This window comes from Amblyomma mixtum, chromosome 4 (genome assembly GCF_055824585.1).
Source record: "Amblyomma mixtum isolate Tamu chromosome 4, ASM5582458v1, whole genome shotgun sequence".
NCBI lineage: Eukaryota > Metazoa > Arthropoda > Arachnida > Ixodida > Ixodidae > Amblyomma > Amblyomma mixtum.
The window spans coordinates 86,790,397-86,805,152 of record NC_143015.1 but is presented as its reverse complement, the minus strand read 5'-3'; the positions used below and the strand labels follow the sequence as shown (position 1 = coordinate 86,805,152).

General features: G+C 45.7%; 1 protein-coding gene across 1 annotated transcript in view; it reads left to right on the top strand.

The window, feature by feature from the left end:
* LOC149347305 (fatty acid synthase-like) overlaps window positions 1-14,324 on the top strand; it is a 64,359-nt gene extending 50,035 nt beyond the window's left edge. The window contains exons 22-25 of the mRNA XM_089585553.1: window positions 2,970-3,323; window positions 4,908-5,151; window positions 12,763-13,005; window positions 14,093-14,324. Coding sequence (XP_089441679.1) covers window positions 2,970-3,323; window positions 4,908-5,151; window positions 12,763-13,005; window positions 14,093-14,307 — 1,056 coding nt within the window. The 3' untranslated portion in view covers window positions 14,308-14,324. The remainder of the gene's footprint in view (window positions 1-2,969; window positions 3,324-4,907; window positions 5,152-12,762; window positions 13,006-14,092) is intronic.
* The last annotated feature ends 432 nt before the right edge of the window (window positions 14,325-14,756 follow it).

Here is a 14,756-nt window from a genome sequence, read left to right as displayed (position 1 = left end):
CTCCTGGGCCTCCGCAGTTTGACAATCGGTAAATGGGTACAGGGAGCATTGATTCAATTAAATATTTATACTGATTCCCTTATGGCACTATTATGCTCCTTAGCCTCTATAGTTTATGGGGAACAAGGACACAATTCAACAATGCAGAAGTAGTTGTGAGATCTCCACGCGAGCATTTCACTGAAGGTGTCATACGTCTGAGGGAAATGTATCAGGCACTGCCTGATCAGCCAACTCGGTTAAATGTGTTGGATGACTTGGTTGAACTGCAAAAATTTTAACCTGCCGTGTCAGTGCAAGTGTTGCTGACATGTTTTACTTCTTTATACCCGTTGTGAAAATGCAATAAAGAAAAAAAGCTGGCATGGTGGAGTGGTTAGCGTGCTGGCCTGGCACTCTAGAGACCATGGTTTGATTCTCCAACTCGACCAATTTCTTACTCGGTGTTATTTATTTATGTGGACTGACTAGAAATTAGGCTTAATACAGGTGGGTTGTTTAAGTCACTTGACGTTCGTACACAAGCTGAGCAGCAGGGTTTCGCACTGTACGCCAATAACCCTAAAGACGACTTCAAAGCCGAGAAGTGGCAGACCTCCTAGTGGCGCCATCTATCGTAGACAGAGCGAACTGCTCGGCGCCGCTGCCGCGCGGACGGCGCTGCCATCTGGCGGAGCACGGCTGAAGCAACGCTGTTCAAGATCAACCGTGGCCACCGCTTAGGCCTACGCGACGGCTCGAAACCTGGTGCGGTATTGCTTACGCAATAAAACAGATATGCAATTAGACGACATTTTTGATGGCAATCCTGAATCTAGGGTCGCCTTGGGGGAGAACAGCGGAGCCAGGAAGATGATTTCGTTTTGTGGTAAATCGTGAAAAGGGGACGCCATCTAAATTCAGAGAGACGGCACACACAATAGATATTTATGGTCTCGTTGGAATGTGCCATATTCTATGGTTAGAATATATAAGCAAAGCGGCTAAAGCTACTATTTGCGCAACAAAGATAAGGTAATATTTGCTGTGTAATAAAAGGCGTCCTAGCAACAGTCTTCTATCGTACATTTCCGAATACATTGGAAAGACAAGTTCAAGATTTCAAAACCAGCGGTTCATTCCTGAATATTTGGAATAGTAACACTGTCATTATTCGAAGCAAAGTACTGCGTCACCACGCGCTTCTCAGTTCATATTCTACAAGCATTTTATGGAGAGATATTGAAAGCGTTCATTGAAATCTCGTCTAGAAAGTGTTATATGCCACAGTAGTAAACATGTTAGTACCACTATTAGCTAGATTATCGATTTGCGTGTTCTAATAAAGGCATATCGTCTCTTGAAGTCCTAGGTGGTCCTGACTCAACGAACAGTTGAATTTTAACTTCGAAACTGTCTTTAGGAATAACCTGGAGAAATAGGTAGAATAGGCTGTGATCAGAAGGTGCCCGTAACAAAACGTAACAAAAGTAACATTTTCATTTTTGGATTAAAGATCCCAATTAACGTGCCCTTGTAACATAGTTGTTAGCGACAGATTCGACGTGCACATTTTCATTAAGGAGAGTAGTAAAGTTAAGCTCGAACTTCTCTTTTTAGTGAAGCGACGAGAAAGAAGTAAATGCTTTAAAAAACGTCTTTGAGAGGTTAGGGTACATTGTATATGCATACGCGTATACAATGTATACGCGTATATGTATATGTTGTATACGCGTATGTTCAGCGCTGTTTAGCTTCGTCAGGCATTATTACGGCGCCTTCGCTTCCACTTGACATTGCGGTGGTGCTTATGAAATTTCTTTTAGCTACCAATAATGCTAAACAATCCAATTCCCTGCTAATAGCCCAGAAATATTACAGCCCCAACAATCGTAAATATAGATGAAAAACTACTGCGAGCGAAGTGCTGACCTTTAAGGTGCGCATGGTGTTTTCGGCAATCACGTGAGCATGTATTCGATAGCAGTACAGTATTCGGTTCTGTTAGGAACAAAATCGTATCTCTGAAACATTTATGCAATTACACCTTACTTTAGAGTTTGAATATCTGTCATCTGCGCGGACAATTATCAAATGCCTCAATAAAATAACAAAATATAGAACAAAAATCTCATCCGCCGCAAGAGTAAATGTAATTGGTAAATTAAAGCTGAAACTCGTTTCCTAAAAAAAAGGCCGGAAACTTGTACCGAACATTCTGAAGTCACGTGGTATATTTTTGTAATGTTACCGCCATGATTACACAACCTATCATTGTCAACAAAGAGGCTGAACAGTGATTAATGAAAGTTTCGGGAGGTTTAATAGTGCTGGAAGGTTTATTTTTTATTGAATTTTATTTCAATTTACTGGCCAGTGCTTACTGACATTACTTGATTTGACTTCAGTGAAATCTTCAGCGTCCTAGAAAACCATGGCGGAGCCAGAAAGTTGCACGCTGACCATGCTGGCCTCATCGTGAGGCATTCAGCGTAGCCAAACCCTGCTGAAAAAAACTTCTATGATGCAATAACCTCATAGATCATTCATCATAGAATATCATACAACTTGTATTACATGTCATACAGATTGTATGATATTCTATGATGAATGATCTACGAGGTTATTGCATCATAGAACTTTTTTCAGCAGGGAAGGTTGAGGTGAATGCGTCCTCGCACTTTAGCCACCTGGCGGACTTCGACAAGCCAGGCTCGATCGATATAGCTGTGAACCACTGCTCTCTCATGACGAATCCAGAGTATCGCATGTTTTCTGGCAGGAGAGTATAGGAGGCGTCTAAATAATTTTCGGTTCCAATAGCGATGGAAGTGCGGATACTATATAACCATTTTGGTACCATTTAAAAAAAAACACTCAGTTAAGGGGTTAAGAAGCCGAGCTCCTTATTTGAGTTTGCACCATCATTCAGTAAATTAGATGCAATATTTACAGTTAGCGCGAAGATAAAGAACTGTTGTCAACCGCAGATTCGGAAAGAAGAATGCACACGCAAAGCGTGTCCTGCTTCTCCTCTCATCGTGGAGGCAGTGGTACGCACCTACTTCTACGAGCACAAGTCATACGTCATCGTTGGAGGGCTTGGTGGAGTAGGCCTAGAGCTCACCGACTGGATGGTGGGTCGCGGCTGCCGCCAGCTGTTGCTGAACTCCCGAAGCGGAGTTAGGACTGGATACCAGAAGCTGTGTCTTCGTCGGTGGCAGCAGGCTGGAGTTAAGGTCCTCGTGACAAAGGCGGACGTCTCGACGGCAGAAGGAGCTCGACAGATCATCGAAGAAGCCCTCGCCATGGGGCCCGTTGCAGGAATTTTCAACCTAGCAATGGCAAGTGATGGAATGTGAATGTCTAAGACTATTCCCAATGTCTATACAGTCTCAAAAAAGCAGTCCATGCGGAACACCTTATGCTGGGATGCCAAATGAAAAAAATCATTTTGGGAGCGTAAGGTTTGTGCATCGCACTTGGTTCAATAGATCTGGTGTTTGCAGGACCTTCGCGTAGGACCAAAGTCATTTTTTCGTTTGTTTTGTCTCGAGTTGAGAATATCCTCTCATGTCTCAAATTAACCTCACTTGAAGGGCCATACAGTAAGTGGCTCTGAGAACACCCGTTACAAAATTCATGCCGTGATGCTGTATTCTTCCAGAGCTGACCTTAGTCAGTGAAAAATGTGCGTTCACGCTATCGGTGCACGAAACATACCCTCAATTTTCGCTTTCCTCTTTTCATATTCGGTGTATCATCGGAAACGCATAAATAAACTACAATAATGAGCTTTTACTACCTGGTTTGCGCTAACGTTAAATGGTGAAATAGACCGAATATTCTAAATTCATCAATTGTTTTTAAGTTTTGTTAGATACATCAGCTCCTATATTCTTCAATTCCCAAAGTGAATTTCGCCCATTTATAAATTGCACCAGCTCCTGGTGTCATCCTTAGCGGGGACCGGGAGCAATGCTAGAATTCGAATTTTACCGGCAAACACCAAATGAACAATATACTCTGCAGCGCCGATGTCAGCCTAGAGAAGAACGTGAATCTGATTTCTAGATTGATAACTGAAATGTCGTGCTTGTTGCAGAGATTAACTATTGCATAACAAATGCTCAGAACATTGCAATATCTAGATATCCTTGAATCAAAAAAATTTAGAGGTATATTTTCGTAAGTTATTGCTGCAGGGAATAAAGAATCTCTGCTTTTGCATTGATGTGTTCACCATCACGGAATATAACTAGCAAACGGTTCGTGCGTGGATGTGATAGCTACGTATCGAACAAACCTATGCGTATTCTGTCTAATGATAAGGGGAGTGCCTCGCGCTACGTTTTACAGTGTGATTACACTACAACTAAAGCTTCTGTACCTGTTGTTCTCCATCCGAGCAACAGACAGCGAATCGAGTTTCTTCGCGGACCTGAAGGCTCTTCTTACATGTCTTTATATTTTTGTTATGCTTTGCTCTCTGCACTTAGAGGGCGGACATCAGAATCAATTGCGTGTCCTAGGTACGCTAAAATATTATGTATTCAAGTAGTTGATGGCGAACTCGTGTTCTAGAAATTATTGTTAGAATATATTGAGGACATCTACTGAACATATTCGAAGCGGCACGTTCTGAAGAGAGAAATCCTGCGACGTGTTGGGCATTCAGTGCGTCCCTTGTGGATTTGTTTCTTGCAGCGCGTTTGCACTCAGGCTTGGAGACTGAAGTAAATTGTTTATTAACGGAGGATTTCGGCACCTTTTGATTTGTTTGACTCATTCTCTTGCTATAAAGAAAACCTTTTCTCATACTACCGCTACGACCCAACTAGAAAATTCTTGGCCATGAAACAAAATATACAAACAGCAAATGAATATTGAAAGCTTGGCATTTATGGAAACAATGTATCTGTCTCCAGGTTCTTTCCGATGGTCTGCTAGAAAACCAGACCCCAGAGTCCTTCGAACGTGTGTGCAAACCCAAGGTCAACGGCACAAAGCGACTCGACGAACTGTCCCGGAGGCTCTGCCCTGAGCTGGACCACTTCGTCGTCTTTTCATCGCTGGTCAGCGGTAGGGGCAACGCCGGACAGACAAACTATGGCTACGCCAACTCCGTCATGGAGCGCATCTGTGAGCAACGCGTAGCCGATGGTCTCCCCGGTGAGTCGTTCCTCTCGAGTTCGTTTCGCCATTATAGTGCTGATGATTAGCAAAGAAAAAAAGCCGGCGAACAATGTGCAACTTCTAGTGGATTGTGTCATCCCTTTGGAAGCCGCTCATGTGGAGAGCACGACAAACCCAATATGGAAGGATGTCTGCTCGGGAGGGACAACCTCTCTATTACTATTCGCACATGTTCACGTATAGAGGTATCTGGATATCTTTTTTGGGAATAGCTAGAGATAAATGTTAATGAAGAATGCGGCGGTAATCTAGGATTCGCTGACGACATTCCTTTGCAAGTATGTCAAGGGGCGAATTGCTAAGCACTATCAAAACCTAGACAGGTAGAACAGAATGGTGGATCTAAAATTAACATGCAGAAACCTAATGTTTAACAGTCTCGGAAGGAAATCAGTTCCAAATAGATAGCGAGGCGCGTAATGTGGTAAAGAAATACACCTGCTTCGGGCAGGTAGTGCCTGAAAATTAATACCACGAGAGTTAAATAGCAAGAAAGATAAAAATGAGGTCAAACGCATCTGGCGCGTACTCTCACACCTTTAATGGCAGTTTACCAGTATCCTTCAAGAAAAAAGTACTCAGCAGTTGTACCTTATCGGTGCTTACCTATGTGGCAGAAACATGCCGGCTAACGAAAGGAGTTCAGCTTAAATTGAGGACTCCGCAGCGAGCTATGCAAAGTAAAAGGCTAGCTGCAACGTCAAGAAAAAAGGACGAAAGCACAGTCGCTATAGAAAGCAACGCGAGTTCATGTCTTTTTTTTTTCAAAATCAGGAAGAAGAAATGGACATGACCGGGCCTTGTAACGTGAAGGCAAGGTTGCCTATCACCGTTAATTGCAACAGATTTGATTATAAGAGAAGACAAGCGTAGCAGGGTATGGCAGAAAGTAAGGTAGTGGATGCAGTTAGAAAGCTTGCGTGATAAGACAGTCGCTACTGACACAAGACACGGTAAACTGGAGAGATATGGTTGATGCCTTTAAGCTGAAGAGGGCGCAGTTAGAGTGAAAATGATGATGACGTGCATGTCCACGGTAGCGAGAAACATTTAACTACCTGCACACATAATACACATCTTGTATCGGCAGTATTTCGAAAACATATGGAGGAGACGAGCAAAGAAGCCCTCACTGGCAGGCTGAAGCACACTATAGCTAATGCTATCAACGTTGCGAGAAGTCACATCACGTCCTCAAGAATACGCAGTGATTTTTATATTGATCTAGAACGCCTGCGTGCTCTTCGGCGGCGAGTAGAAAAGCGATACAGACGAACCAACTGCTTAAATGATCTACGGGAGGCGAGACGCACGCAGAAAAAAATCAAACGAAGAATGGATCAGCCGGCGATCCAGCGCTGGAGGTCCTTTCATGCGAAGCAAATTAACGTAGGTTTCGGGCCTTCGCGCGACGCCCGGCGGTGGCCACCATTGACCTTCAAGTCACCTTCAAGTAGGTCTTCAAGTAGGTCACGTGACGTGACGTCACGTGATGACGTCACACCGGCTGCAGATGGGGCCTCATATCGCGCCGTCGGTCGCCTCCCGGCGGTGGCCACCATTCACCTTGAAGTGAGATCACATGATGTGACGTCACGTGATGACGTCACACCGGCTGCAGATGGGGCCTCATATCGCGCCGTCGGACGTCGCCCGGCGGAGGCCTCCACGCTGCGGTTCGTGCCGCCGCGCACGACGCGGCGGCGGCGCCACCATCGCTGCATCACGTGATATGTGACGTCACGCCAGGGATGAGGCGGCGCGCGCCCGCCGTCGCGTCAGTCTCTGTGCCCGCAACCGCGCCAGCGTCTTTGCGCCAGGCGTGTATGTGGTCAAGATGCCTCCAAACGCTAAGGACATGCTTCGCATCCACTGGGCTTAACCTTGATAAGCCTCCAATTTTTTGTCAGCACTTGGATCCCCACAAGCCCGTGTCCCTCATATGGCGTACTGTGCGGGGCCTCCGTACGCTTCCGCAGCAGACAATCATTCTATGCGTTGACTGTCTAACAAGATCGACAGCAGTCTGAGGTATCAATGGACTACTGCAGGAAAATTGCTGGTGTAGCAACTGCTTCGAGTTCCCGGCGTGTTCCTCCTGCCTCACGGGTCTCAGCCATGGATGTCCTTTTTTCTCGCGAGGAACTCGACGCTGCTCTTGCAGGATGTCGGCGTTCGTCTTCACCAGGGCCAGATGAAATCACATATGCTGCGCTGTCCCACCCTGCGCTGTCCCACCTTGTCCCACCGAGAAGAGCTCCTCAAGCGTTACAACGACTCTTGGCTCGACGGTGCTGTTCCTCAAGAATGGAAATCGAGTCGATTGATACCCCTACTAAAACCAGGGAAATCTCCACTCGAGCTCTCATCGTATAGGCCAATAGCTTTGGCCAGTTGCGTAGGAAAGGTCATGGAGAAAATTATTTTGTCGCGCCCTGAGTGGTACCTCGAACACTACAAAATATACCGCGACGCTATGGCCGGCTTCAGGCGGGGTCGCTCTTCTATTGACAATGTCGTTTCGTATCCACGGTTCAACACCAGAAGCGATTAAAACGTTTGCCAGTGGCACTCTTTCTGGATGTAAAAGGTGCCTACGACAACGTGACCCATGAGGCCATCCTTGATGCGCTGTAAACTGTTGGCATCGGTGGTCGGATGTTTGCGCGGATAGAGAGCTATCTGTCCAAAAGATCATTTTTTATCCAATGTGAAGATGGCCCGACGCCTGCGGATTACGCCTACCGTGGCGTGCCCCAGGGCGGTGTCCTTAGCCCTACATTGTTTAATCTGACTCTCATCGCCCTCCCTGAGAACCTCCCCAACACCGTCCAGGTGTGTATGTACGCCGATGACATCTGCATTTGGGCCTCCTCTGTGACGCGTCTCCAGGTGCGTGCAAGACTTCAGCGGGCAGGATCGATCACTTCTTCCTATCTCCAGAAGCAAGGTCTAAGCGTTTCACCGGAAAAATGCGCGCTAGTGGCATTTACACGTGAATGTATGACTCCACATTCGGTACGCATCGACAGTCTAGTCATTTCTTACAGCAAATCTAATCATTTCCTAGGGAACCTGATCAACCGCAATTTATCATGGAGCCCGCATTGCACTCTACTGAAAGAAAAGCTAACATCTATCGCTCATTTACTCCGATTTCTGGTTGGAAAATCATGGGGCTCGTCGGTCCAGTCAATGCTGGAGTTGTACAGAGCTCTATTTGTGGGATGCTTGCGGTACAGTACACTCTCAAACACGTGCAAAACTAACATGCGTGCCCTCCAGTCAGTGCAGGGTCAGGCCCTTCGCACATGCCTAGGTCTCCCTCGGAGCGCATCAACACTGGGTAGCATTGCACTCGCCAAAGACCACCCGATCTCTACTTATATTGTCCTAGACTGCCTGCGAATGCACATACGAGGGGGTACCCCAAAGAAACCGGACTAAATTTTTTGGTCGGCAAAGCTTCTGTGGTACCGCGTTTTGCCACTAGGAGCGCATAGAACGAACATTCCAGAGTCAGTAAGCCGAGTGCCATCGTTGAAGGAGGTCAGACTAGTTTAGGCAGAGTTTTAGAGTGACGACCGTTTTGTGTGAACGTCGTTTTTGCAATGGCTGATTTTCGTTAACAGCGTGCGCCGGTGAAATTCTGATTTTTGCTCGGAAAAAGTTGAATGCAAACTTGAAATATTAAGAAAGACGTACAAGGACGATGCTATGGCGACAACCCAAGTGTTCCTGAATCGGATCCTGAATCAAAGCAACAATCATGCCAATGGAAAACTTCAAATTCACCTCGCCTCAAGAAAGCTCACCAGGTGAAACCAAACCTCAAAACAATGCTGATTTGTTTTTTCGACGTGAGAGGAGTCGTCCACTGAGAATTTGTTCCGCATTGTCAGACAGATAGCCAGGCTTTCTGCTTGGATGTTTTGAAAAGATTGGGCAACAGTGTGCGGTGGAAGCCGCTAGATTTGGGGCGGTCGGGTGAGTGGTTTTTCCATCATGGCAATGCCCCTGCTCACAAAGCCCTGTCTCTACGACAATTTTGGACCAAAAATAGCATGACCCCTATTCCTCAACCCTCATACTCTCCCGACCTTGCCCCGTGCTACTTTCTTTGTTTCTTAGAATGAAAAAATAGGTGAATGGAAAGCGTTTCGCTGATGTTGCTGAGGTGAAGAAAAAAACGACGGAGGCACTGTCAAGCATCACAAAAGATGAATTTAAACAATGTTTTGAAAAATGGAATGAAAGATTCGACAAGCGTATCATTGCAAGTGGGGAATACTTTGAAGGAGATTGAAGGTCTGTGCTTAAAATGCGAACAAATAAGTTCAAACAAAAATAAGTCCGGTTTCTTTTGGGTACCCCCTCGTACGTCATATTTCAAGGATTCCACAGCATCACCTTGCGCCTCTGCCACTGCAGAGACCACATTCTGCATTTGCAAAGGTGATAACGACGCAACACTCGTCGATCCCACAACAGTTCACCACGGCAGCACTACCTCCCTCTCCTGTGTGGTGTATGCGGCTCCCATGTGTGCACCTTGCTATTCCGGGGATAGCGAAGAAGTCAAATTTATCGACGCCAGCCATTAAGCAACTGACACAGTCCATGCTCCACTTCGAATATTGGGACCGTACTCACGTCTATATGGATGGATCAGTAAACTCTACTAGTTCTGCTTGCGCTGTGGTCGTTCCTGCGCGACAAACTCAAATTCACCACCAAATTTTGCATCGGACTACCTCTACTGGAGCAGAGTTGGCCGCAATTTTTGAGGCGGTACAGTATATCTCACAAGAATCACCTCAAAAATGGGCTGTTTTCTGTGATTCAAAATCTGCCCTACAATGTCTTCAATCTGCCTTGAGACATAGCGACCATGACCAACTTGTAGCGGAGATACGATATCTGCACCACCAGGCAATCGAACAAGATCATGAAATCATTTTCCAGTGGGTACCAGGCCATAGCGGCATTATTGGTAATGCCTTAGCTGACGATGCTGCTCGATCGGCTCACTGTACAACCAACACTGTCCGCATACCACTGACAAGAGCTGACGCAGCAAGGCACCTTCAACTGCTCGCGCGAAACCTGACTGTAACGTCGTGGTCTGCCCCTGGAGGTTGGACACCCCGCTCGCATCACTTCAACCTCTTGCTCCAACATCATATACCATTCAGCCTCCCCCCGCAGTGATACTACGCCGTTGTGCCGCCTGTGGCTGGGAGTGGCGTTCACAAACGCCAATTCCTATCTCATCGCAAATGCTGACTCTCCAGCGTGTGACCAGTGCGGTTGTGACGAAACGGTCAGCCACCTCCTCTGTGACTGCCCTCGTTTTGAGCGAGAGCGCGGTTCCCTAATTGCTTCTCTGCTCCGCTTGGACTCGCGTCCTTTAACAGAGTCCAACGTTCTGGGGCCTTGGACAGAACCTTCCACACAACGGAAAGCGGTGAAACCGCTCCTGAATTTCTTAAGGGACTCGGGGTTGCATTTCCGCCTATAATCTTGAAGTTTTCAGTGCGCGCCCTCTGTCCCTGTGACATAGTGGTCGCTGGACACTTAGAAAACTCATTTCCTTGCTGCTGTTTTTCCTTTTTTCCCCTTTGTTCAACTCCCCAAGTGTAGGGTAGCCAACTGGGCATCGCCTGGTTAACCTCCCTGCCTTTCCGTCCTTCTCTCTCTCTCTCTCTCTCTGTATTGGTCAGAAATGGAGCGAAAACAAATGGAGTAGAATTATACGCCTCGAAAGTGAGGACCTTTTATGCAGTGGAAAATTCCAAGAAGTACTGAACACTCCTCCAGATATTTTCTTAGAAGGAAACACGAGAAGAGGAGCGGTTAGTTTTTCTCAGTATTATCGTGGGGGTGGAAGATTACTGCAGCAAATAAAAATGCAAATATGGTAAGGTATCAGAATTTCAACCACTTTAAGCAGTAGCTGACGTGTACGACAACGCCCGTAATATCACTTGGAAACCGCAACCGATGACAGACCCACCCAGCAAAGCAGGATTTATTTTCTCCGAATAGGCGTGGAAGGCGCTAGTTGCACTTCAGGATTCTACTTGCCTCTGCCCTTCTCAACACCGTCCGGAGCTTGAACAGCGGGGTCTTTTCGCTTTAGACGCTTGGTCTCCTTGCTGGCAGCTTGTACGCTAAGGGTTTGTCGATTCAGTACCTTGGCTACCGCATCAACGGCTCGAACGTTAAGGTGTTACCGTTTCTGGCGCCAGAGATCAGTTTTCGCGACTTGTTTAGCGATTCGCTGCCATGGATGGAACGGCGCGTACTTCCCGTCGACAGTAGTTTGCATCTGTCTGCGCTCCTTCTACGGAGGGATTTTCTCGAAACCGATGCTGCGTCTCGGATTTAGCGGCTCGTTTTGCGGATTTTACCTCACTTTTTGCAGAACTGTGTACATCTATATACACCATATCATACAGAAAACAAAGTGTGCAGTCGGGCAGGCTACCTATATAGAGCGCTTGGCGTTTTCTTCATAACTAGATCCCTCTGAAGAGACAACGTTGCGCTCTGCAGCTGTCACTCCGCATTCTCAGTCTTCCCCCATCTTTTCCTCTTTCTCCTCCTTTTTTCACTCCTTCGTACCAGCGTAGTGGTCCAACGCACGCTACGCTTTACCTGTCCTCACTTTTTATCTTCGTCTGTTCTTTCTGTCCTGTTCTGTTTCTCGCACAGTTTCGAGCCTGCGTCAAAGTCGAGCAAAAAGGGGGTCTCTTGCCGTCTTGCAAGGGACATTTACCAGCTGCCGCTGTGAATGACCTTTAACGTGACGTTAGACCCCTTCTAGAGTCGTCCCTTTATTTCATTCCATTTGATTCATTTCCTCATTCGACGTTTAGAGTCATTCAATTAGGGGAGACTGTGCGATGTCAGTGCACGTTAAAGAACCCCAGGTGGTCGAAATTTCCGGAGCCCTCCACTACGGCGTGTCTCATAGCCTTAGTCGCTTTGGGACGTTAAAACCCATAAACCAAACCAAACCAATTAGGGGAGAGAGGTCGAATGTTCCGAGTTCTTTGAAAATGTGGAATAACGGATAATGTGAAACTAACCGCATAGCAGCAGCAGAAGAGAAGGACATACGGTAAAACGCACAAATAAGCGAAAACATAATATTTGCAAGCTTTCCTCACGATGTCAAGAATAGCGATTAATAAGCCCTGTGTCGACTAAAAAAATTCGGAGCGAATATTGAGTATATAAATAAATAAAGGGAGACACCAAGTTCGTGCTCATAATTGCATGGCATTTTAGGCACAGTAAATATCTAGTTTTTCGAGGAATACTTTTCATTTATTCATGTTAGTATGCTTACAGACAGTGAATACCAATATACTTTTGCGTGAAGAAAAACGAGCATCTAATTGCTACGTTGCAGGTGAGAATGCGTATTAGAGAGTGGTTGTAACATAAACGGGGGGATATTCTCACAGGTGTTGTAAGTAGCTAATGACTACACAATTTCTCCAGAATAGAGGCCTTGCTCCTTCAACCGCAGCGAGACTCCACCTGTTCACTAACCTACAGCTTTCTTTATGTTTCAAGGATTGGCGATCCAGTGGGGTGCTATCGGTGATGTGGGCGTTCTGCAAGAAACAGCGGGTGTCGATGTGGTGATCGCTGGCTGCACGTCGCAAAGAATCAGCTCGTGCTTGAACGTGCTCGACCAATTCATGAGCCAGAGCCGCCCAGTCGTGTCAAGCAGTGTGAAAGCGGACCACTCCAGTTCGTGTGGAGAGCAAGGAGCCAAAGGAAAAAGTCTTGCGCAGACTATCGCACATATATTTGGTAAGTGGCCGCGACTGATAAAACTCGGTGTCACCTCGTTCTTACTCTACTCGCGAGTTCCATGCATTGTTGCCTGCTGCAGAGCGGAGATGTCCAGATGTCAGGAAATCCCATATTTCCGCATGTATTGGAAACATCAGTCTTTAGAACATAATATTCCATGGTAGGTTAAGATGTGCAAAAACAGGCGGTGCATAAGGTCAAAACGATTGCACCTTTACTTTGCATAATGAGAGTTTGGTCAGATGGTTTTTGATAATGAAAAAAATGAACACTGGGAAAGAAACTTAAGGGTGGCAAGAGAATACAAGCCCTATTTGCGAAATGTTCGCAAGCACACTGAGGTTTTCCCTCCCTTTTCACTTTGTTATTGTGAACCAGGCTGCAATTTATTGTAATTTATGATTTTGATTTATGATCGATCTTTATGCTGTAATTTATGATTTTGCTTTTCCTATTTTCCGGCGTAAGCGTTTCAAGTGTGATAATTTTAATAGCTTGTCTAAAGATTTGATTGTGCTTATGTCTCATTTTGAAGAAGATGATGCATGGCATCATTTCTTTCTATCAAACAAAAGGTGTCTTTGATCCTATTTTGTAAATTAAATCGTTGAGTGGTGATTTCTATTGCTGCAACGATATGTCTACATTTTTATTTTTTCCTTCGCAACACGTCCACGTAACAGTCTCCTGGGTGCCATCAAGCTGCTTACTCAGCTATTACACCAGGGATGATCTAGCTTCTTTTGCAGAAATAAAGTATTAAAGAAAACAAAACAGGGTTTGGAGTTGAGGAACCTAAGTTGGTTGGCGCATACGGATTCAGCGGGAAGTGTCTCAACGTTACTGACGCACATCACTTGGTCAGGCATTTTTTTTAAAAGTAAATCATAGAACTAAAAAAAATGACTGAAAATTGTTTTTTTTTTAAAGTAAATCATGCCTGTTACGGTTGGCGGATATTCCGTTTCTAGCTAAAGAAATCCTGCTTTTCTCCAGCCTCTGCATATTAATTTTTTGTAGCAATTTCTAGAGTTATCAAAATGTTTTGCTGCAGTATAGCGCTCACTGATATGTTCCCATGCAGGCTTAAAGGAAGCGTCGGCAGTAAACCCCAACATGAGCCTTAAGGAACTCGGCATGGACTCCTTGATGGGAGCCGAGGTGCAGCAGGCCTTTGAGCGGGACCATGACCTCAGCCTGTCCATTTCGGATATCCAGCAGCTAACTTTGACGAGGCTGCTAGAGATGAGTGAAACCAACGCTGAGATTGCAGCACACTCTGACGCAACAGCTGTGTAGCAGCAAATTACGCCATACCGTGAGTGGTAGGTTAGAGATGCACAAATGTCCTATTTGGTTGGATGCGAAGGAGGATTCCAGTTTATCATAACGAAGTCTTCTTGAGATCTGTCGAAACAATAAGTTCCCCCTGGATGTCAGTGGTGACCAGTACAAAAGTGATTCATCGTGAATGGAGTGTCTGGTCAGGGTGCTTCATCGTTTATAAGTTCCATTTGTTACTAGATATAAATGGGCAATAGGGTTTGTAATATGGCTTTGAATGATCACTGAATACCTAATATTTTACATTGAATACATGAACATTGCGCTGCGCGTTTTCTTTGGAACCGGGTGTGTAATGCAGGTTTCCTGTTTGTTCGTCCAGGAAATACCGAACAGCTTGCAAGTGATGCGACCACGCATGCAGAGCTAAGAGCGGCAGAATTTCTGCTAGGAGTTCCGATTTA